The 24,560-nt window shown below is 46.2% G+C and overlaps 1 protein-coding gene across 2 annotated transcripts in view; it reads left to right on the top strand.

Annotated features, from left to right (window-relative positions):
• SLIT3 (slit guidance ligand 3) overlaps positions 1-18,435 on the top strand; it is a 480,366-nt gene extending 461,931 nt beyond the window's left edge. For both annotated transcript variants that reach the window (XM_017825656.1, XM_017825657.1), the window contains 4 exons: positions 9,352-9,506; positions 11,327-11,612; positions 13,736-13,944; positions 15,052-18,435. In XM_017825656.1, coding sequence (XP_017681145.1) covers positions 9,352-9,506; positions 11,327-11,612; positions 13,736-13,944; positions 15,052-15,290 — 889 coding nt within the window. In that variant the 3' untranslated portion in view covers positions 15,291-18,435. The remainder of the gene's footprint in view (positions 1-9,351; positions 9,507-11,326; positions 11,613-13,735; positions 13,945-15,051) is intronic.
• Positions 18,436-24,560: the final 6,125 nt, after the last annotated feature.

Here is a 24,560-nt window from a genome sequence, read left to right as displayed (position 1 = left end):
CTGCCTTCTGGGGAGGAATGTGCTGGAGGAGTGAAAGCATTAATTATTCTTAGGATCATTATTAGAGCTTGTCAAACTCAGTTTTTACCAGAAGTCTCTTTGCAGAGCACACTGCATGACTAGTCCTTTTCTTCCTAATACCTTCACAGTCTGCAGCCTGTGCTGTGCCTGTCCCTGGTGGGATGCCTGTTTGATACTCTGGATGGTCTCTAAATAGACTGTTTTTCAGAGGTTTCTATGAGACATCACTGAGCTCTTAATAATTCTGCATATTTGCAATTCATTTCATTCTCTCTATCACACTCTCTTATTTTTTCAGGTGCTCCTTAGGGATTCTGCATCAAATATAGTGAAAGAAACTGGCATTAGACTCTGACCTGCACAGTAAAAACTGTAAAATTTGAATGTACTTATACATCTTGCATGAGCCAAGGCAAAGGACAGCTGAGGTATTTTTTGCCTTTATAAAGGGCTCTGGTGTACTTAAATGGGAGAAAAATGGCAAGTGTGTGAGTTCTTGTCAAACTACAAACATTGCATTTCCCTAGTTTTTCCTGGATTTTTTTTGTGTAGTAGGACAGTGAAAACGTAAAGCCAAGACCTTAAAATATCATTTAACTTTTATCAGGAGGTTCAGAATCAAATATTTGCTTTCATGAATTTCAGAAACTTTCTTCTGCTGAGCCGAAGCTTAGAGAAGGGTAAAGTTTTGTCCTTCAGGCTGCCGGAGGACTTAGCAGGCAAAATCTTGTTAAGCTGAATTAATTTTTTTTCTTTGTAAATCTCTCCAGTATCTCTTGCAGGAATGATAGTTTCTCATCTCTCCTCTCTCTCCTCACCCCTGCCCAGCTCATTCTTTGCAGTGCAGTATCTGAGTGCCCAGAAGCACTGCAGTGCAGCCCCACAGCCCCATGTCTAACCTTACACATGTGAACGGTGTTTTAGAGTGAGGTGTTTTACCAGAAGAAGGCAAAACCTTCCACAAAGTGAGTCAGTGGTGGTGTATCTGTACCAGGTACAGGAAGTTAAGAATAGCTCATCTAAAGCCACTTGCCCTGTGGTAGTGACACAAATAGAAATTACGTTCCCTGAGTCCCAGATCACCTCCTTCAGGACTCAAAATCTGGGTCTAAGTTGCACTCAGACATCCCCTGTCAGCAGAGGCCGGGCTGGAGAAAGGTGTGCAAATATGTTTTAAAGGTATTTTCTTGCTATACCACAGGTCATTGGTCTAGTAGTACGTTGCCAAAGTTGGTTAATACTGAGGAAGGCTGAAGTATTCTCATAACACACAGTGATGGAATCAATCTAATCATAGTCAAAATGGCTTTATAGACTTTCTGTGCACTAATGACTCGCTCATGTCTTGAATTGTGAGGTTTTCACCTTACAACAACATGTAGCAAGCTAATATGTTTATTTTCTGCCTGTAAATTTCTTGTAAACATGATGAGTAACACAAAGTTTAGCTGTGTACCACGTGTGATGGATTCACATCCCATTTATCCCAAGCACCCGGCCCTGGATCCAATCGGTGCAGCCTCTGTCAGAAGCAGCACGTGCAGACCTGGTGCTGAGGGTGATCGTGGAGGTGCAGGATGGGTCTGTGCACAATTATTTCAGTGCTTCTTCCCACTGCGGAAATGACCCAGAGCTCTGTGTTTGCTGCAGGGAAAAGGTGGGCATGGCAGCTGCTACTGGAGCTGTCAAATAGGAGATGGATTTGGGTTATGTCTGTGGAATTAGAGGCATCCAGCTGTAGGCTGTTGACATAGATGAGGTGGAAACAATTTCATTTCCTGACCATGCATCAGGTTTCTAAAGAGACATGGCTTTTTTTGCGTCTTGGGGCTTAGCCTCCAATTTCAGATAAAACCTGCCATTCTGATTGGACACCCTGTTAATTGTGTTGTTCACTGTTGTGGCCCTGCTCCCTGCTGCTGGATGGCAGATACCTCCATATTTTCCAGAGCTGAAAAGGGGATGGATGGTGTGAAGTATTGCCTGATGAAATGACTCTGTGAAGGCACTTGGTGGATTTTCTCATCAGAGCCTGAGATTTGGTAACCAGTTGAATGGCAGAGCTGTTTTCAATAGTGTTTTAACATAAGTGTCAGTTTGATACTGATGTTAAAAAGTGACCCCAAGTCCTGGCAGAGCCAAGGACTGTGCCACAGCCTCTCCTGGTGTGTCCACACATCTGTACTCCAGCAGTGCTGGGGATGATGTGGCACTCGGTGCTGTCACTGCCCTGCTGCTGTGCCAGGGCCTGCCTTCCTCTCTGCTCTTTGCAGTGTCATTTTTATAAGGATAACAGATTTAACACAACCCAATAGCACCACGGAATCTCTAACTGATTGGTTTTACGCTCTGTGTTTGCTGGGTTTGTTATTTTTTATGATGGCTGCTACAGGAAGGACACAGAGATGCAGTACCTCGTGGCACCACCCTACAATGCTGTGTGTGATGTGCCAACACATCCCAGTGGGAAAGGTGGGAAGGGAACAACACTATGATCTGTCACTCAGGAGAGGCCCAGGACTCCAGGAGTGCATTCAAGCTATTTTTACTGCCATTAACAGATTCTCAGCAGAATGAAGTATCCAGCAGCTTCAGCTCCCAGCAGAGGGGCTGGAGGGAGGTGTGGGAACCTCTCACCCAGGCCATGGACACTGTGAGAGTTCACTGCAAACAAGCAGTGCCGTGGCCTGACCCTTTTATGAATCATCTAGGGAAGGGGGTCAGGATTGTGTTAATTGCGTGTTGCAGGGGTGTAAAAAAAGGTCCTTGCTTTTCCCTTAGAAGGTCTGTAATACAATGACTTTCACTGCTGGCAGGGGTGCTGCAGGAATTGAATTATGACTGGAAATTAGATATGCACGGCCTGGCCAAACGATCATTAAGGGAGATACGGTAATCAGCTGCCAGTGTTCAAGGGCTGTAAACACCAAGAAGAGAAAGATGGTTTATTTGGGTGGTCTACAGAGCAGGAGAAAAGGTATAAAATCAAGCAAATTAAAATGGAGGTATCAAGCAAAAAAATCTGAATGTCCAAATGCCCTCAGCCTAGAAGACCTAACACTCAAGCCATGTAAAACAGGATTGAACATAACAAAAGAGTTAATTTCAAGCTGAAAGTGAATTTGAGTGCTTTAATATCCCTTTCACCTCTTATTTCCCTAGTCCTGTGTTTCATTAGCATTTTTCATACTTTTTTTCTCAACATGTGGTTTTTATTCAGCTTCTGAAGATGATAGTGCTTGAAGTGATGTGTTATTGTAGAGGTAACACAAACACCACTCCAATTATGATTTTGCCTTTGTTGCCATGGAGAAGTTTAAATCTATTTTAGGCCAAGGACTGATTGTAGCTGGAACTAAGGGTGGGAGGTAAGTGTAGCTTGGAAAGGTGAAAACCCATCACTGCTGATACCTGCAGTCAGCCTGGCACAGTTTGAGTTTCAAAGCTCCAAAACTGAAACCTCACTGTGGTTCCCTGCAGCTCTCACCTTGTGTTTCTTGATTTTGGTACTTCTTTTCTGGTGCCTGCTCCTCCCATGTGCTGTGAGCTCCTTAAGATCTTTTGGACATATATTTTTGTTTATTCCCTCTACTCTGAATGTTCTCAAAGATTATCTAAATTCAGTGTTCCCCATGGCCTTCACTCCCCAGTCTCTTATCATCTTTGTGTTTCCTTTGTTCTGTGCATCAAATGAGGCATGTCCCCATTAAGACAGAGGTCAGGGAAATCTGGAGACTGTAGCTAATGAATTGATGTTCTCATTTGCATAATTGATGGTTATACATTTCTTCAGTGACATGGTTTGCTGTGATACTTAAAGCTATTTTTGTTTTTGACTCCTCTGCCCTGCTGTTCTCTGCTGTCTACACTAAAGGTATATTACTTGTCAGTGAAAAAAAAAAAACTGACCCCAAAGTCCAAATTTTACAAGTTCCAATTGAATGCTTTAATCCTTTAATGCATTTCTGTTCACTGGCATATTTATAGTGGCTCAGCTCTCAATCTCTCATGGGTATTAGAGGAAGGGGAGTCAGTGTTTAAAACATCTGTGTGTGCTTGGGGCTGGAGTAATGGGGAAAGAAAATATAGGAAGGAGAAGAGAAGTAGTTCAAAAATGAGAGTGGAAATCGGTTCTTTCCTATATTCCCTGTGGTTTTATGTTTAATTCACATCCCTTTCCCTTAATTTCTTGGTATTGTGGAGTCTAAGACCAGAGCAGAGGCCATGTCCATGGCCTGTGTGCAGTGTCCTCTCCAATGGGTCCGTTGGCTCATCGTGCTGGAGTTGCTCTGACAGGTGAGACCAGCTCCCTGCCAGGTGAAATTTTAATGTCTCTTCCACAGAGCCCTTTCTAGTGGCCTCCATTCCCTGTGAGGACAGCTCTGAGAGAACAGAAGGTGCTGGAACCAGGGCCTTCCCATGAGTTGTGGAAGCTGGGCTCTCCTCACATGCTCGTTTTCCTCTTTTTTTTTGGCTGAATCTGGTCAGGTGCCGTGGCCAGCTCTCAGTGAGGGTAACCTCAGCGAGAGCAGTGTGATGGACTGTGCAAGGCACATAACTTGGGCTATGGAAAGATGAGTGGGGTGGAGAAGGGAAAGGTGAGGGCTGCTGGGGGAGCAGCAAGTCCCTTTTGCTGGGGACACAGGGCAGTGAGGGCTGGCAGCTGCCCCTCCTCAGCCCCCAGGGGCTCCCAGAGCAGCCAGCTCCAACTGGGACATATTGGCTACACTGCTGAGCTACACAAACCCTCCTGCCAGCACCCGGCTGTGCCAAAGGCACTGCCTTTCCCTCAGGATAGAGGCTTTAAGGGACCAGAAGTGATTCCACTTGGAAAGGAACTGAGATGGTTTCTCAGCATCCAGTTTGTGACACGACTGCAGTGAAGGTGCTGCAGGGACTGAGCACAGTGGGCGAGATGCTGACAAGGTGGGTCCTCACCTTCGGCTGAGCACACCCCTGGGTCCTGAGGAGTCCTTCTGTGTTGTATGAAACTTTTGACTCCTTTTACTGCTTACTTTTTAGCAAGTTTAACCATTAAATTCCTGAAAATCCTTACTTACATTTCCAAGCGTTTACTCTCCAAACATAATCCCTCCCTTTCTTTTTCAGCAAGGGTATACCGTAAACTATATGATATCCAACGGCGTTGGCCCCAAAAACGCTCCAGCTGGAAGCCAGCTAAAAATTCCCGTCCGTATTAACGCCTTGGAAAGGTGCGGGAGCCGGGACATCCTTAGCGCAGCGGGGGAGGCGGCCGGTGCAGAGCCAGCGGCCCTTTGGGCTCTTCCCGCCGCTCCTTTTCCCCTCTCCCGGGTTTTGCTCACACATGGGACTGTGATTTGACCATGAAGCCCTGGCAGAAGGGGCGGCGCGGGGTGTCGGTGTCGGTGGGGTGTCGGTGTCGGTGGGGTGTCGGTGTCGGTGTCCGTGGGGTGTGCGGGGTGTCCGTGGGGTGTGCGGGGTATCGGTGTCGGCGGAGCGGCCGCTGCGCTCGGCGGTGTCACGGCTCCCTCTGCTGACCCACCGCCGGTACCGCAGCCGCCGCTGCTGCGCCCCGCGTTCCCTCCTGCCCGAGCCCCGGCATTCCCGGGCCCGCTTTCCCTGCCCGAGCCCTGGCATTCCCGGGCCCGCTTTCCCTGCCCGAGCCCCGGCATTCCCGGCCCCGAGCCCCACATTCCCTGTCCGCACTCGGCATTCCCACCCCGAGTCCCGCATTTCCGACCTGGACCCCTGGTCCCGACCCGCGCTCCGCGTTCCCGGCCTCGCACTCGGCATTCCCGACCCACACCCGCATTCCCTGTGGGAGCCCCGCATTCCCACCCCGGCGCGGGGTGGCCGGCGGAACCCCCGTAAATCCCGAGCCGGGGCAGGTATCTCCATCCCGCGGATGGCTCCTGCCACCCCGGCAGGAAGAGCCCTGTGAGAGCACCCGATCCCCTGGGAGAGTTCAGCTGAGGCTTTAACGAACCCCTAACAGGGCAGGGGCTGCTGAGGAGGAGCCGAGCGGTGCGCGCTGCGCTGCTCAGCGGCCGCCCGCCCTTCATCCCCGGCCAAGCCACTGTCTCCAGCTGTCTCCGACCATTGCCGGGGCTCCTCAAGGCCCAGATGAGGCTCAGAGGAGAGTTCATGTAGCATTTCTCTCACCACTGGTCTCTCCCCCCACTCTTGTCTTCATCTCTTAAGATCCAAAGGCGTCTGAACCCCTGTCCGTCAGCAGCAGCAGCAGTAAGTGCTCTCACACAAGTCTCTGCTGCCTGGGGATTTCCTGCCATCCTGGCTGTCTACATACAGCTTTTTTATCATATCTCTGTGTCTTCTCAAACAGCAAATGAGCGCTTCGACTGTTCTGACTTTATCTGCTTAACAAAACTGCAGTGTTGGGTGATGCCTATGAGTTACTTTGTTTCTCTAAGTCCAGGCACTGAGTATTTTAATTCAGAGTTAAAAAGTGAAAGGGTCAGAACAGAGTAATGCTCTTCCACGTGTACCTGCAGACTCCCTGTACCTCTCACTCCCTCTACAGCAAAAATATCAGCTCTGGGTATGCTGAAAGGCACGAGCGCTGTGTGGGGTGGCTGCTTCCATCGCCAGGACTCACAGACTTTTGTTTTCCTGCTAGTCAAGGCATAATCTGGAAAAAGCACACCCTGTGGAGAAGTAGGTGATGAATGCCTGTGAAATCCTGGCCCTGGGAAGAGCCAGCCCTGCCAGATGTGATAATGTTGTCCTCTGACAAATGGCCATAGCTTGGCCTTCTGCAGATAACTGTGTGGTTTGTGTGTTAGCTCCAGCTATTGATCCCCCTGGGGAAGGGCTCCCTGTCCTACAGCCATCCCTCCCACCTCCGCAGTGCTCAGCTCTCACAGCCCATGGGCTTTGGCTCTGCTTCTTCCCTTCATTGCCACTTCTGCACAGACTAACAATTACAAATGTGCATTTCCATTTATCTCTCACCTTTCAGCTGGAAGTCCAAGTGCTTCCCCCCCCGGGAATCAGGCATTGCAAGGCAGCAGTGAGATAAGCAGGGAGCACACAGGGATCACCCAGTCGGCATTGCCGTAGCACAGCTGTTCCTTGTAATGCAGCAGATACTTAGCAGAATTCCAGAGTATCTAAACAGAAAGCTTGGACCAGCTGTTTTCAAACTTATTTGAGTTGTCAATCCACACAATAGCCTGCTGGAGGTGTGGCCCCTATTCAGTGACTTGGCTACAGTGAGGACAGGGTTGCTCTTTTGAGGGGCATACGCTGCAGCACCTTTGGCAATGAGTCTGGAATACATCCTACACCTCTCACCCCAGCCCACACAACTCACTGCCCTTGCCAGGGCCCTGCTACAACTATTCTGAGCCAGACTGTCTCCTGGATCTACTGGATCTGCATTTCTGTGCAATGTCAAGCCTTTAAGTTTTTTCTTTAAAACGCTTCAAAGGGTACTGCTAGCTCCAGGTTCTTGAGTTCTCCCCAGGGCTCTCTCACCATCCTGAGCATGGGCAGCAGCCGCAGCCCAGCACTTTCCTGGAGGTCAGGAATGAGCAGTTCAGCCAGCAGAGCTTTCCCAGAAGCTTTTCTGTGGCAGAACTAACCTCTTGTTTATGTAAAGCCACACTGTGAAAGTGCTCATGTACTGCTGTCACCTTACAACCTGTGTAACCTTAGGTAAACTCTTAAAGGCGTATGTGTTCATGATTCATCCCAAAAACCTGTGGGGAGAGCAGCACTGCAGGGGCACATTAGCTCAGTTCTGAATCAGCAGTGTGTTCTTCTTAAATTGCACATCCTCAGAAATGCCTGCAGTGCTGACTTGCTGCCTGACATTGCTCAACTATAATTGGTTATGTCAGGTCTACCATAAAACACTACAAAAAAATGAAACTTCTTCCAGCAACGACTGAATTCTGGTAATCTCCAAGGCATGTAATTTGTTTCCAAAGTCAAGATTTCCTTGCTACAATAGCTTTACACAACAGCTATGCCAGACTGGGCATTAAAGAGGGGCAGCATGTATTCTAGGTTGAGAGGTGGACACACCTAAAAGGTCATTCATCCTTAGAGATGCGTGTGTCTGTTCCTCTCCACTGACAGTGAAGAAGGTGTGGGTAAATAGCTCAGAGACATTGACCTTTGCAGCTTTGCAAAACACCTGAAAGGAATCTGACCTGTGACTTTGTAACTTACTGAGAGAGGATGCTGAGCTTGTGGGCCATTTGAATGAGCAGAAACCCGTTCTTAAAACTAACCTTTTACACTGTAATGTGGTGAGTACCACCTGTGCAGCAATTCCACATCCAGGCTGTTGTCTAAGCAGTATCTCAGGATACCCAAATCCCTCAGTTGGTGTGTTCTGTCTTTATCCATGTGTACCAGCACCCCCTTGGTGCCACGGTCTAGTTGACAAGGTGGTGTTCCATCATATGTTGGACTTGATGATCTCAGAGGTCTTTGCCAACCTAATTGATTCTGTGGTTCTGTGAAAGAGCTGTCGAGTTATCTAAGTCACTGCAGGCTTCATGCATCTGAAAAATCAGTGTTGAAAACACATGAGCAATAAATACAGGGTGCTTTTAATAACTTGTCCGCTCACATGGCTGCCTCCTCCCTGTTCCCCCTCCCCCTAATTCCTGCTGTGTTATTCTCAAGACTTGATCTACACCTAAATGTCTCCCAAAGAGTTGTCAGTTTTCCTTGTGTTCAGGTATTGCTGTCTGGTATTGAACAAGGCAACCTGGTCATTTATAAGCCAAACACTCCTGAATTCCTTCTGTAGCTTGAAGAAACTCAGCCTGTCTTTATTCCTTAGTACATAGTTACAAGCCACTTCTGCTGTGAGGAAATGCTGGTTTCAAGAGGCCCCTGCTGTCTTACCCAGACTGCAGTCCCTCCCTGCCCCTGTGAAATAATTTGAGTTTAAACTGACCATCCAAGAAGAAATCATTTCAGTGATCTGGCCTGCAGCATGGGCCCACCAGGCAGTGGGACAGAGGGGCAGCAAGCTGTGGCTGAGAGCACAGAATGGGGTTTTTAGGTAGCTTTGTCACCAAAGCCAGTATACTGTGTAACTCCCCGTTGCTTTTCTGCCCTGGGAAACACAACTCCAGTAGCTCCTGTCCTGATTAGCTGTTTTCTCAAGCATCACATGTGTCAGTACTGCCTGCACAGGCATCAGCAGCGTGTCAGTGTGTACCTGGAGGAAATGTTGAGAGCACGGTGACCGTAAAGGAGCACCGAGTGGAGCTGTGCTGTGCAAGATATGCTTGGACACAGGATGTCACAGAAGAAGAAGCTGTTCCTTATTCATCTTCTAATTCTCTTCTTTGCTTTTCCTTTTAGTGTGGAAACAGTAAATGATGGGCAGTTTCACAGTGTGGAACTCGTGATGCTGAATCAAACTCTGAACCTGGTGGTGGACAAGGGGGCTCCCAAGAGTCTGGGAAAACTCCAGAAACAGTCTTCTGTCAGCCTCAACACACCCCTCTACATTGGAGGTACTGTGAGTCACTCTGGACTTGAGATTTTAACATGTTTTCTCAGAAGCAAACCATCTTCCATCCCATGGAGAGGGGTCTCCAGGGCAGGGGGTGGGAGTGGGGGCACTACTAGTTTGTCTTTCCCCTCAGCCAGCGATTGGTTCCCTGAACAGAGAGCCTGGAAACACCACCTCTGCTGCTGTGCTTTGTGCTCCACAGCCCCCTGGCACCCACCACAGGGCCAGCACAGGCAGTTAACTCAGCACAGGCAGGTTCTGTGTCACACAGTCATGGCAGGAACAGTCCACTTGTCATTTCTGAAGCTTTCAGAACTGGCTGGCACCAAGGTGTTGTGGCTGAAGAACACAGTGGAAGTATCACAATCAATCACAGCAGAAAAGCAAATCAGTAGTCAGTAGGTTTAAATATACCATAACCAAGCAGTATTTCTGCTGGAAATTTTATAGGGGTCTGAAAACTGGGGGGAAGGGGATGTGTGATTAAATAACATATTAAAACACAAGCTGACTAAGAATGTCTTGGTTAATAGTTTTCTCACTAGAAACTAAAGCCAGAGCTTCAGTATTGGAGAGGTATTAGAATTGACCAAACTTCAGTGAAGGAGTTTTTTCACATTAAATACTGAATTTGGGGGGAAGGAGCAGCCAAGTGGGGTGGGGAACAGATGCCCAGAATAATGACTATCCCACTGATTAGGTGTCTGGTTATGAGAGACAGAACAAAGGCTGGTCTCTGCCCAGTGGATTTGTTTTTGCCAGAACCCCCCTAGCTCTATTCTGGACTGAATGTTGAAATCTCTTTCAGTGACACAGAGTTCTTGAATTTTCAGTCAGCAGAATAATAAGACTCAGAAAGTCTTTGGGCTTTTTCTAATGAGATCATTGAAGCCAATAGTAGAAACTCTTACCAACTTCATTTGGTGCTGGTCAAGCCTTTTGTAAATAATTCCCTTTAATAACATTTTTCTAAAAGAACTCTGAATATTGCCCTTGTAAAACAGAAAACTGGCTAATCTTGCTTTGTACAGAGCTGAAATTTTATAATTGGCTCCTATTAAGAATGTCACAGGCTATTAAAGAGCACTGTGCATCAAAGATAATCTGCTGGTGCAGAGACCATCGCATTTTCTTCCTCTAGCACAGCATAAAAAATACCAACCCTGCAGCAATTTTTACACAGGGAGCTTGGGAAATAATCACATGGAAAAGTTTTGTTAATGGATGAGCACAGTGGATTGATACCAATTCTCAAAAGTTACCTACAAAACAATTCTCAGGACAAACCTGAGACCTGGAATGAAGGACTATTGGAAGCCATGAGCTCAGTGGAGACTTTTTTGTTGCCTATTAAAATTCTTCTTGCTTCTTTCTAAACCCTCACTGTTCTTCATGTGCCAACTCTCCATGTGCAGCATTCCCATGGATGTCAGCTGCCCTTCCACTGCAGGTGGTTTAAATTGATTAAAGTTAAAGTAATTGATTGAATTACCTCAGAGCAATTGTTCCTAAACTACAGTAACTGTTAACACAGAGCCTTCATGTGCCCCCAGTTTTGTCCATCTCCCCAACTACATGACCTGGTGTAGTGACTTCCCTCCTAACACACAGTTAAACAAAGATGCTGGGTTAGTTTTAAGACCATCTTTAGCAGTGGCATTACTTATGGATAACAAATTCTGTGCAACCTTACACAGGTCCTATGCAAATTAATTCTTTAAAGATTTTAAGGGGCCGTGACAAAAGAAACGTTACCAGTTGCCATTTATGTATTATCATTGTAACTGTGAGTGAACCTTCCCCTTTTGCTTTTATCTGAAGGGATCCCAACCTCTACTGGACTGTCTCCCCTGCGCCAGGGTGCAGATAAGACACCAAACGGTTTTCATGGATGTATCCACGATGTCCGCATCAACAACGAGCTGCAGGATTTCAAGGATTTGCCACAGCAGTCACTGGGAGTCCTTCCTGGCTGCAAGTCCTGTAACATCTGCAAGCATGGTATCTGCCGGTCCCTGGAGAAAACGAGTGTGATTTGTGAATGTCACCCGGGCTGGATGGGCCCCCTGTGTGACCAGGAAATTGGAGACCCATGTCTTAACCACAAGTAAGCTCAAACAAGTGCTGATGGGAGGGCAAAAGCTTTACAGCTAATGCATATTTCACATTTCATCTTGTGAAACCACATCTGACTATTTTTGGTAGGTGCTGGGTTCTCACGTGAAATTATTGACAGCTGTGAGTCAGCACCCGTGGCAGCTCTCAATTTCTACTGCTTGTTCTGAGCCTGCTGACCCTCCAAAGGACACCATGAACCTGAAGGAGGTCAGGTGTTAATGCTGCAGGTCATGCTTTCAGCAGTGATTCTACACATTAAAATACAAACCCTCCTGTTAATGGGTATGGCTTGACTCTGAGGAGGTGACCCGCTTACCCAGAGCAGAGCTGCCTGTGAGCACGAGGTACACATTTTAGGGGTTTGCTCACAGCAGCACTGGACTCAGTCTTCAGACTAACCCATTATGCACTCCAGTGTGAGCAGTTTTATATTTCCCAAATAGTTGACTTAATTACTACACTCCAAAACACCCCGTTAAAGTGCAAGTTTAAAGGGTAACGTGGCGTTGCATGAGAAGGGAGTGTGAGCGTAAAGCGTTCGCTGTTCAAAGGCTCCATAACCACATCTCCAGCAGAAACACAGGATGAATGGCTTTCTCATGGCAAGCACAGAGGAAACAGTCCTGTGCAGAGCAGCAGGATTCATAGTTCAGTGCTGTTGCATAAGCAGATGGAAGTACTTTTGTTCTAGAAGCTACTTTGGTTGCACTGTTTGTGGAAGGGGCTTTTTACGAGCACATACTTTTGACAGGTAAATTGACACAGTGAATAATCACTCTCTTAAAGGCAGAAATTTAACCTCATAGAGGTACCATTTTAGACTTGTTTCTGGGTCTAATTCTCCAAAACACTGAACTCTGGAAGGTGTTGAGAAGCACCTGATAGTTTACAAACCAAAAGTATGAAAACCCAAATGTTGCCTTGAATTTTCAATGTCAACACAAAGCTGTTGTGGTTGGACAAGGGAAAAATAAGGGAATTACAGATGTCTACATGATGAGAGATTGTTTCTCTTATAATCCAAGGAGGGTGAGGCAATCATGAATGTAGCCCCTTGCTAAAGAAAGTAGCTGTGTGTATTTCTAATGCTCACACACCGTCCCACCTTTTCTGAAGTCACTTCAGTTTTTTGGAGCTGTCTCCTTAAAGCCAAGTCCTGTGTGTCCAGGGGAGCCCAGAGTGCTGCAGGCAGATGTCTGCTCAAACACTCAGGTTAATCTCAGTGAGGAAATGCACCTGTAAAGATTAGGTAACCTCTGGTTAGTGGGGCAGAAAATACTGCTATATATAGACTGTGAGTCCCTGTATTATTTTGCATGTCTTGATCTGACTGAAACTGCTTTTACTATTTGTGCTTTTTAGTTCAAAGCTTAAAAATTAAATGTAGAAGAATTCAACATAACAGGGAACAATTTGAAAGTACTAGAAAGAAAATAAATTAAGAGAGATGTGGGTTTATATCAAGTAGGACCTGTTATAGCAAAGGTTTATAAGCCCCAAGCACTTTTCCCTTGGCTTCTTCCCTGTTTCCAGTCCATTTCAAGCCCCTGCCCCAGAAGTGGGGATGGTGTCAGAGAACCTGCTAAGGATCAACACCCCACCCTGTGGTATTCCTTGGAAATGCCAAAGCTCAGTGCAAACCACAAGAGCCAGGGAACCCTTCAACTACATCTGCCCGCCGATAAGTCTGTGCATAGCTTTTCTACTGGCACCTTCATTTATCACACTGGTTTTCATCACCTGATATGATTTGTACAGTAATTCTGCTCAGGAAGCCTGGGCATACAGCTTGATTGTTGACACTTAGTTCCACGTGCTGATGCTGTGTGAGCTGTCTTGTGTGGATGCCAAGCGTTGGTCCAGAGCTTCTCACAGAGAAGCCTAATGCTTTTTAGAGAGATGCCTTAGGTTCACAAATTCTAGATGTATTCTCTGAATACATCCAGTATTTACTGAAAACTCACAGGTTCTTCAGAGTGTTTGACACTAAACTGCTGGTTTTGGATTAGTGTCCTGGAATTAAATGGGCAGAAGTGCCAAAACCAATCATTTCTGGGAAAAGGAACATTCCCCTCTAACACAGGCCAGCTCTGAATGCTTCTCTCTCTCCAGGTGTCTGCACGGTAAGTGCGTGGCAGCCAACGTTGCTTACACCTGTAAGTGCATGGAGGGCTACACAGGCATGTACTGTGACAAGAAGAACAATTCCTCAAATCCCTGCAGGACTTTGAAATGCAACCACGGGCAGTGTAAAGTTTCGGAGCACGGGGAGCCCTTCTGCGAATGCGACCCCAACTACAGCGGAGAGCTCTGTGACAGAGGTAGGACCTGGCACAGGGCCTGGGCTGCTGCTCTGCTGCATTCCTGCTTTACACCTCTGTTTTTACGTCTCTTCCATGGGACTTGTATCGAGATTAAATAGCAAATAGCAGAAGATGAAGCTAAGCCAGTCTCTGCAGAGCAACACAGGGAGGAGAAAAGAACCACACAACACTAGGTGGCTACTATCCAATCATATGGAAAGGGGGACGTGTGCAGTGAAGGGTTTTATTCTCTATCTCCTGAATCCTCCAGGTTTGCAGCTCCTGGGATTCTGGTAGGATGTGTAAAGGAGAGGTTGTTGTGAGGTTTACCCTCAGCAAGCAGGGATCAGTTAATTGCAGTGCTGGGAAAGGAGGTATCCTGCATACCAAGGAGGTGCTGCTCACCTGAAGTGACATGAAGGGTTCTTGGCTTGCTCCCTTGGATGCAGCTGAGCAGGTTTCCTGGGGAATCCCACAGATTATGCTGGACTTTCCACTAGGGCAGCTCTTTTGCTCTGCCCTGAAAAGACTCTCTGGAAACTTGCTGAGTTTGAACTTCGTCCTTTCTGTCTTATTTTTGTTACTGTACAGAAGGAAAGAGCTGGCTTATATTATTTTTATTTAGGTTGTGCCTTTCCTGTGAATGAACCACAGATTTTTCAAGTTATACACATGTATAGCCTCACCAAAGCGTGTCTGGCTGATGCACAGTGACTGCAGAACAGCACAGACATTTTCAGGTATCCCAGACCACCAGTGTCCAGCAGAGCAGGCTGATCTTTGCTCCTGAGAAGCAGACATGGTAAAACTAACTCCTGCTTTGCAGGAGTGTTGCAGGATTCAACACTCAGCATTCATTAAAGCATTTCCAGAACTGCTGATCAAAGCCAGCAGGCCTGTTGGCCTCGGCCTCTCACCGGATATTACACATTTGTGGAACACAAGCTCTGTGTTGATGGCAGGTACAAAGCAGTAAAAGATTAGGGTCCTTCTCATGCCATCTGTTTTTGAGTCACATTATGAGTACAGGGCTGTTTGCTGATGTTTTGGGCAATATCTGGCAAAATAGTTACCACCTTTTGCCTTTTTTTTTCTTTTTTCTTTACATCTCTGTTGTCTCCCCAGAGAATCTCTGCCAAGGAGACATCATTCGAGAAGTCGTCAGGAAGCAGCAGGGCTACACGTCCTGTGCCACTGCCACCAAAGTGCCCCGCCTGGAATGCCGTGGCAGCTGTGGGAGCGGGCAGTGCTGCATCCCCCTCCGGAGCAAACGGCGGAAATACTTCTTCCAGTGCGTGGATGGCTCCACCTTCACAGAAGAACTGGAGAGACACGTGGAATGCGGCTGCTCCAAATGCTTATAAAGCCACTCATTCTCCAGTCTCCTGCCACTTTAATCGACTCAGAAGCGCTATCAAAACGGGACCTATTTACTTGCAGAGTGAAGAAGAAGAAGAAGAAAAGAATTATTAAGTATATTGTAAAATAAGCAAAAAATAGAACTTATTTTTATTATGGAAAGTGACTATTTTCATCTTTTATTATATAAAGTATCGCACCACTTTGGGTATATGTATCATATAGTGAGCTATTTTTACCATGAAACTTTTTTAACAGTTGTAAGAAAAAAAATTTCAAAAGTTAAAAGGTAAAAAAAAATAAATATATATATATATATATATATATATAAAGAAAACATAGCCTAGCAGGAGGAGTGTGGGGTGACTTTATATGTATGCACAATGAACAAACATAAAGGTGTTCCAAGGACCCACCGCCGAACTGATACGGGCTGAAGAAATCTCCTGGTTGGGTCTCCCAGGCGAGTGGATCCCTGAGACCAACTGCAGCCATCTGCCTGCTCTGGCACCCGGAGAGCCTCCCCTCAGCCCCTTGCTCTGCCCAACACTGCCAACCTTGGTTTGCTCCTGTACAGTGGCCCCGCTTGCTGTTCGTGAACTTGTTCCCCAGAGCACACAGGCACTGCCGTAGCTGGAGGCTGATTACATTATTTGACTATTGTAGTACTATAATACATTTTTTTTTTGCTGTGTATGTTGTATTTATCTGTGTTCACGTTATATTCTTGAGCAACTGTATCTATAGAGCACAGGCAGCTTTATCCAAAAGAAGGGTGCGAAGGGAAAAGGAAGCGGGGGAAATTTATGTTGCTTTGGGTACTTTGGGGGCAAAATGTGAAAATAAGTGCTAAGTGATGCCTAATAAATGACACAGTACTTTTGTGTAAACTCCTCAGCTATGTTATTTCCCAGGTTTGTGCCTTCTTGCTCCCAGCCTTGAGCCCTTTTTTGTATATGAAATATAAGGAATGCACTGCTACATAGTTTGTCACACCTTGACACTTTAAATTGCAAAGGTTGTAAAGAGCATGAAAATACTGCAGGTGCCAGAAACGCACCTGCAACGGATCAGCTTTTACTCCCGCTGTCACTTGAGCCATGGGTGTGAGCTGGGCTGTCGCTGCTGTTCATCCACACTCTGGCACTGAGCAGATGGCTGCTTTCCCACAGCTTTTTAAACGAGCAGAAGTTGCACTATGTCCATGTGAAGGTATCCAGCCGACATCTGTCCGCCTCAGCAGCGTCCTCTGCTCTGCACAAGGAGAGGAGGTGCCACAGCCCCATCCAGCAAGGACAGACCGGCTCAGCCAGAGCTCCTCCCTCTGCACCGCTCTGTGTCCTGCACTCCTGTCTCCCGAAGGACCCCCCTTCACTCGAGCTGTGTTCAGAACAACTGCTGACTAGGAAATGGAAGTCAACGCAGGGATAAATTCTCACTGTGCATGTGAGGCAAAACTTGACTCTGGGAGTGAGCTTGGTTTTTGAAGGGTTTTTGTCAGGGCTGCCTTTTCAGGCTCAGTACATACTGCAGAGAGCACCGTGGATACCTTGAATTTCTCTTACTGTTAAGTTTCAAACATCCCACCAACAACTGTTCCATTATCTGTGTAATTTCTTTCTTTCCCTAATACAGCAAGTATTATGGTCCTTTCTTCAATTTCTAAGAGAGAGGCTCTGAGCAGAGATGCTTAGCAGCCACAAGGTCCTTCTAGGAATGCTCACTGGTCCCACTAAATGGATTTCAGATTAGGGGCTTCAGCAAAGGAGGAGTAGGAAAGTTGAATCAAGAAAATGGGCTTTGTTTTTGATTTGGGCTTTGGAAAGATGCACAGAATGCAACCCTGCCATGGCAAGTACAAATGTTTATTTCCCATTAAAGCACAGAGATCATCTAGCTATTATACAGCCAGAGAGCTCTAACATGCTTATTCTTCTGCTGTGTCAGTCTCTCCTTAACTGCAGCAGTTCATTCATATTGCTTTGCTATGAGCAACATGAGCAGAAGGGACATAACCAATGCAATAGCCATCTCCCAAAATAAATATCAGTACATGGAGCTGGCAATCAGTGAAACATAATCACTACATGATGTGCCAAACTCTGATTGATACAGTACAGCTCAAGAGCCAGAGAAAAACTAACCCTGATTACAAGTATCGTGGTGTGGGCTGCTTTTTATTTTTAATATAATAAGAAGCTCATAGCAGCTGGGGTCTGTGGTGTACAGCAAAAAACACCTAAACCCACAGCCTACAGGCTTTAAAAATTTATGCAGAGTAACTGCAAACACTTGTGAAAATATGTGCCAGGCACACCACTACCATTAATGTTTCATTCCTTCTTAAACCATTCTAAAGAAAGAGCTACTGTGGTGCCAGGCAGAGGAAATCCAGACTGAGCAGTGGCTGACTTAGCTCTTCAATTTGTAGCCACCAGACTGCCAAGGCCTACAGAAACAGCCCCTCTTGAGCACTGCCCAAACCTGTGTTCACTTTGTCCCTGCAGCAACAACACGTGTGAGAAGGAGGGTGACATTTACTGGTGGCCTCGAACCTGCTGGAGGGTGCTTTGAAAGGAATGACCTGGCAAGGCAAAAGCCATCAACATCTTGTTAACACATCACTCTGGGATTTACTTAAAGCCTTGCAGCAAAGGGACCAGCAACAACTCAGTAAGGCCCGCCCTGTTCCTGGCCCTTTTCTGTCACGGCACTTCAGTGTTAAGAGTTGGGATAAAGAACTAAGAATTATCTATTTTGTAACCAAATGATGCAATTTTTGTATGCTTTTAGGCAGCACTTGCCATTGGATAGTGATGCTTTATGTCCATGATTCTCTGACTTGCTATAGAATTATTTTATGTTAAGAAGAAAATAAAAAGCATTCAGATGTGCCAAATATGTGAGGTTAACTGAAGTGTAATTAGCTCTGAAAGTTCCTCTGTAACCTGCCTAATGTTACAACAGATTTCAAGAGCTGCGGGTACAACGCAGTACTTTTTACCTCTGTAAAGTTTTAATATAAAGTGAAGAAAGATGCTTACCCTTAAAAAAATGGCAATGCAGACTGGTGTGAACTGATGTATTTTATTATTAGATTCTCATTGTGATGTAAGTTTAAATAAATTGTTGGGTTATGGAAGATTGTAATGCCTTGTGATGCAGATTATTTCTGTGTGTATTTGAGGTGATGAATCCAACCTTTAAGAGTATGTGAGGAGCTACAGACAAATCAAGTCAGAGAATGGCTGTAGTTAAAGGTGGCATGAACAGTGGTTACATATTTTTATGCCATATCAGTCTAATCTTTCAGGAGTCTTACAGGCACAGATGAATTAAGCCACATGGTTTTTTTATCCTGGTCATTTTTCTTACATTAAATACTTTATTTGCTACTTTTTTTTTTTAACTGCTTGAGAAAGACCTGCAGCAAAAATACACTCATTAACTAATGTTAGAATAAATGAAGAAATTTTGTGAATTGGACTCGGAGAAGGGTTGGCTGAGGAACTGGAAGTCACACAGCCAACAGTGGATGACAGGGATCCTGTGATGTCCTGACACACATATTCCAAATTTGCTGCCACACTGCTGTAGCTGATTATTATTATTAGTGACCCAGATGTAACAGACCTCTTCTGTTCATTGCATTCCAGCCCTATTAGCATGGAATAAAATGAAGCTCCCACATAGTCCTCTGCCTTCCTTCACCCATGCCCCTGTGTAACACTCACGTATTGCTAATTATGCTTCAAACTATGGCCCTTAAGAGTTGCCTTTGCAATTCCACGCAAAGCTGGTGACAGCACTCAGCCAATAAAAACACTCAACCCTAATGAGCATCATTAAGTCTGAACTATGAAGGTTAATTACATAATTGTAGCAGATGGTAGCATTTTCACCTAAAGCAAACCCAGCTGAGCCCACTAAAAAAGCTAGCAGGGAAGCGTTCAAAAATGTCTGGGTAGTGGCTGGCACTGGTTTGCACAACAGGTATTGCTTGTGGCTTTGCAGCACGTGGGTCCCTCAGGACGCACTCTGGCAACTGCAGCCTCGGGATATAATGCTCCTGTTTGTGCTTCTGCCTGCAGTGCCCCAGGTACCGCCTTTTAGCAAACAATGCCGGGAAACTCGCCTATCCCGTGTTCCTTTAACTTTGTTTTTTTCTAGTCGGCAGAGGACGGTCAGATGGCATTTCTGTTTGCAGGGTGGTTGGCTGCGGGGTTTGCATTGTTCTCTCGAGTCCTGTCACTTGAGGTCTCCGTGACATCCCGATTTCTTCTGCTCACACCAGGCAGCCTCGCGGTTCAGCGGGCTGGACGGGCGGGGTTGGCTCAGTTTTGCCAAGCACAAGGTGCTCCCGATGCCTTCGGCTTGAGCGAAATGTGAGACTGGATCACTGGATGGCCAGTCCGGTATCGCTGTGTGTGTGCTCTGAGCTAGGTTGTTTTCCGGGATGTTTTCCAGGATGTTTTCCGGGATGTGCCCCTGCAGCTTTCGGGGACAGCTGAGGTGAACGGGATCCGCCACCAGGTGGTGCCGGAGGGCGGCGTGTGCCGCTCCCGGGGAAGGGGATGGGATGCGATGGGATGGGACGCGATGGGATGGGATGTTTCAGTGGAAAGGGACCCACAACAACCATTGGTTCCACTGCCTAAGCGACTCGGGGCTGACCGAGTCACAGCCCGTTTGTTGAGGGCGTTCTCCAAATGCCTCACACACCCTGCCAGGGCTGGTGCATGACTGCCTCTCCAGGAAGCCTGTTCCAGGGTTTGGCCACCCTCTCCATAAATAACTGTGTCCTGATGTCCAGTATAAACTCCTCTGGTGTATCTATGGAGAGAGGGAGGCTGCAGGGTGACCTCAGGCAGCTTTCTGTGAGGATACCTGGAAAGGGAGGTGCTGAGCTCTTCTCCACTGGATCCAGTGAGAGAACAAGTGGGAATAGTTCAAACTGGACAAGTCCAAAGTCATCTTCACAGGAGCCACGTGTGCACAATACATGGGTTTTCTAGGGAGTGTTAAATAATAACTCCTCAGGTTTAATTGATCCTGTGCTATCAACTTCCTAGCATTGCTCACCCACGAGGACAGAAGTCCCCCCTTGCAGGGACACGTGGCATGGGGTCACTGTGCCCAGGAGCCTGAGGTTTGCCCCAGGAAACTGCATGAACCAGCAGCAGGAGACAACCCAGCTGAGCCCCAGGAGGGTGTGTGTGGGATCTGAGGGTGTCTGACACTTCATCAGCACCATCCCTGGGCAGCAGGACAATGGCCAAACGTGCTGGCATATGGGATATAGCTTCTGCCTATGCACTATGGCAACCTCAGGACAGTGGCCTGATGGCAGTGTCACCAGGCTGCTGTTGATGGTACCATTACTTCTGTGCTAGCAGTTTATGGAATAACAACTGATTCTGCTACTTCTACCCCAATTCTGCTGCTGTGTCCTCACACACCATGTGCCTGCTGTTTATTATCCAGCAGGGCTCTACTCCCAGGTGCACACCCTGCAGCCCATGGTATCTCTTACCTATGAAGAAAGCACAGCTGTTCCTCTGAGCACATTCACCCTCAGAGACCCCTGCAGGCAGCAAGAAACTCCTCGGGCATGGAAGGGAGCACACACACAGTACAAGCAGTACTTATTAGTATGAGGAAGCTTAAACTTACACCATGACGCAGGGGGACACCCCGTGGTCTCACAAGCAGGAGGAACAGAAGCTGCTGTGAGACTTGCATAGCTTTGTATCTTGTTCCTACGTGATCTCTTGACCTTCTCCTTTCCCAAGGCTTCTGTGCTTTCAAAGTACAGGAATGCTCAAGGTAGTCTGGGGATGGCACTGCCTTCTCCGACTGTCTGTGAGGCTCGTCCCCACGGCACAAGGATCACTCCTTTGCTGTAAAAATAACCTCTTACAACTGCTGTGTCTTACCTGGCAAGGAAAAGTACACATCCTACCTCAGGTGTGTGGAAGGGAGGAAAGCAGGGAAGTGAGTGCTCAAAACTCACAGGGAATCAGTCCATTACATTTTCAGTGGTCCAGTCTTCCAGCTAATCTTCCACCAGCAGCATTTAATCCTGGGCACATGATGGAACCCTGTTCCCCTGGGGATGGCTGAACACTTGTCCACCCCATGGGAATTAATTCCTTGTTTTGCTTGGCTTGCATGCACACCTTTTACTTTCCCTATTAAACTGTCCTTATCCCAACCCATGAGTTTTCCAGCTTTTACCCTTCTGATTCTCTCCCTGACCTGCTGCTGGGGCATTCAGTAAGTGGCTGTGTGAGGCCTGGCTCCTGGCTGGGGTTAAACCACGGCAAGCAAATGCTTCAGCCCTGCCTTACACACTTTGCTTGCAGAGCAAGGTTGCAGGAACCAAATACCACAAGGTAATTTAGGTGGGGACTTTGCAGCATGAGAGATAATATCATTCTTTCACCTAGCATGTGATAAGAGCACGAACAACAGGCAGTTACTATAAAGGATCTTAAACTTCCTTAATTATACACCAGCACATTTTGCACCTCTTAAAGTGCCCTAGTTTCTCCTGGGGGATGGGGGGTTTAATATTTTTTTTTTATTTACTGTGTTGAGGTAAATACCAAAGTATGGTTTAGGGCATGAAGACATAGATTAAATTGGTCACACCAATAAATAAATGAGATTCTTATATAGCAACAAAACAATTTTTGTTTTGCCCCAAAACATCTTTGTAAGTAATACTGGTTAAAAAAATATTCCTCACCTTTAGGTATATCATTCATAAAGAATGATGTGGTTTCATTCCCCACAGACACTGGGTAGTACTTTAGGACAGTAGTTAATAACTACTGCTTGGAATTGGTTATATAAGTATATATATACATATATATATTTACACATTTATATTTATATAGCAAATCATACATTCACCTTCAGATTGATTTATTCATGGGGTACATGCTGACTGACATACAAATAACTCCAAAGTGCTCATAACCTATAAATCAATCGACCTGCAAATTAAGGAACATTCTGAGCCTCTTTCATGCTTGTGTTGAGTTTCCAGTTTGAGCTAAACCTCTACTCTGAGATGGACTAAAGATAGCTGGGCGTTGATCTCGGCTTGATTTTTTTTCACATGTTCTGTATTAGCTGTGCTGTTCAGATTTAACACTGCAGCTTCTTGTGAAGAAACAGAACCTTCAGATTTGCTGATCTTGTTTTTAAATTGAACGGCCCTCAGTTCATTAATTATCACAGAGCCCTTTATTTATTCCCATATTTTCACATGGGGAGATGAATTAAGAGGGTTTGCTAGATAAAATAGTGTCAAGTGCGCATCCAGGGTATTCAAATTCAGAACTTGCTCTCCAAACTTAGTCACAAAATATGTATTTTTGTCCCTGACCAAAGTCAGAGGTTAGGAAAGCATTCAGTGAATCTGCATTGCTGGAAAAGGAGATTATAATTTCCTCAGTGAAAGGCTGGCTCAGGAACCTTTCTGTCTGTTTCTAGACAGCAGGAATTGGACAGCTGTCAGGCTGTACACTAGGTTTTTTCTTGTTTTTCTGGGTTGCATGTATATATTTATTACCAGCACTTCCCAGGGATGGTATTTAATTTCCTCTGGAGTTAGAAGGTGTGTAGGAAACACAGTCAGAGTGTGGGCGCTGGAAAAAAAAATGCCTCAGAATTAAGGTAATGAAAAATCTCCCTGCAGATCTGTTTTCCCCAACCCCAGCAGAGATGTCTGCGAGACACCGGATGGCTCGTTTTACACCAAACATTCCACGCTGCATAGTCTGGTGACAGACAGGAAATTAAAGACTCTCTTTTCCAATCACAGTGTATATTTATGAGCGGGCATGACTTAACTTCCAGGTAGCAGCTAAATTCTTCTATTCCCTAACATGTATGTAAATGTTTGCGTTTAGAATTTCAGTAAGAAACTACTTTGCAGTGAAAAACCACAAAACCACATCAAAGTTTCCTCACTTTATGAAGAACATGCTGGAATTTCCACAATTACATGTAGCTTACAGAAAGAGAGAAGTTCTGCAGCCTTGCTGATACACTCTGAACTTCCTTTAAAGGACAAGAAACAAACACTAAGAAGCCTTTAGAGTAAGTTTTCCAAATACAGACATTTCAGAAAGGAAACATGATTAATGGGAGATGGCCCCCACATGAGAATTTCAGCTTTTTTAATGAAAGATTCTGGATTAAAATGAAGAATAAATCCTTACATGGGAGGTTTTAGAATGACAGACAATAAAAATACCAACAAAATACCAGTGCTCAAAGCAGACACAGAATAACAAAATGGGGTGCCTGGGCTGGTGGTCAGTGGGGGGAGCAAAGCTCTGCTGGCACTGAGGACAGGTCTACACCTGAAAGCTTTCCTGGTAATAGGGTGGTAAGTGAACACCCTCCTCTTCTGGGATCTGACATCCAAAATCCTTCCCTGAAGGAAGGCAGTGACCAGGGTAAAGCAAAGGTCACTTGGTATTGGGTAAAAGGGTTCTTTTGTACATGTTTAGGGGCAGTGGGGGAACAGAGGACAAAGAGATGTGGTTCCTGTTTCTACACAACAGGTTCGTGAGTAAACCCCAAACCCAGAAAGCTGAGGATTTAGTCTTTCCTCAGTTTGCGAGGGGTTATTTCAAAAGAGGCTTTTGCCAAAGCAAAACTCCAGATCCTTCAGGACATTTCAGCTTCCAAGATAGAGCTTATGCCCAAATCCTCCTCCCAGACCAGAGCTTTTAGATCCCTCCAAGATCACAGTAATTGATCTAGAATTACATGACACTTGATCACACAAGACAGGGGAGAAACCAGCTGGTTGGTCCATTATGAGTTCTTGCTGGAAACCTTAGAGTTGTGAGGAGTAGGTTGGAGATCTCAGCATGTCCTGCCACCATCAGTGGGCTTCCCTCCAGCTGCAGACAGCCAGGAGAGACTCCGTAACCCTTGTATGGGGTAAGTGTACTCATACACCCATGTACTGAATGTGCCCTGGTGTGTACCCAGGTGGGCAAGAAAGCCAGTGGCCTCCTGGCCTGTATAAGGAATGGTGTGGCCAGCAGGACCAGGGCAGGGATAGTCCCTCCATACTGGGTAACGCTGAGGCACCGAAAGTGCTGTGTCCAGTTCTGGGCCCCTCAGCTTAGGGAGGGCACTGAGGTGCTGGAGCGTGTCCAGAGAAAGGAATGGAGCCAGGGAAGGGTCTGGAGATTCAGGGATAAGAGGAGCACCTGAGGGAGCTGGGGGGGCTCAGCCTGAAGAAA

The sequence above is a fragment of the Lepidothrix coronata genome, unplaced genomic scaffold, assembly GCF_001604755.1.
Source record: "Lepidothrix coronata isolate B3197 unplaced genomic scaffold, Lepidothrix_coronata-1.0 Scaffold121, whole genome shotgun sequence".
Classification (NCBI taxonomy): domain Eukaryota; kingdom Metazoa; phylum Chordata; class Aves; order Passeriformes; family Pipridae; genus Lepidothrix; species Lepidothrix coronata.
The sequence above is the reverse complement of the archived record's forward strand: the minus strand, read 5'-3'. Positions and strand labels throughout refer to the sequence as shown.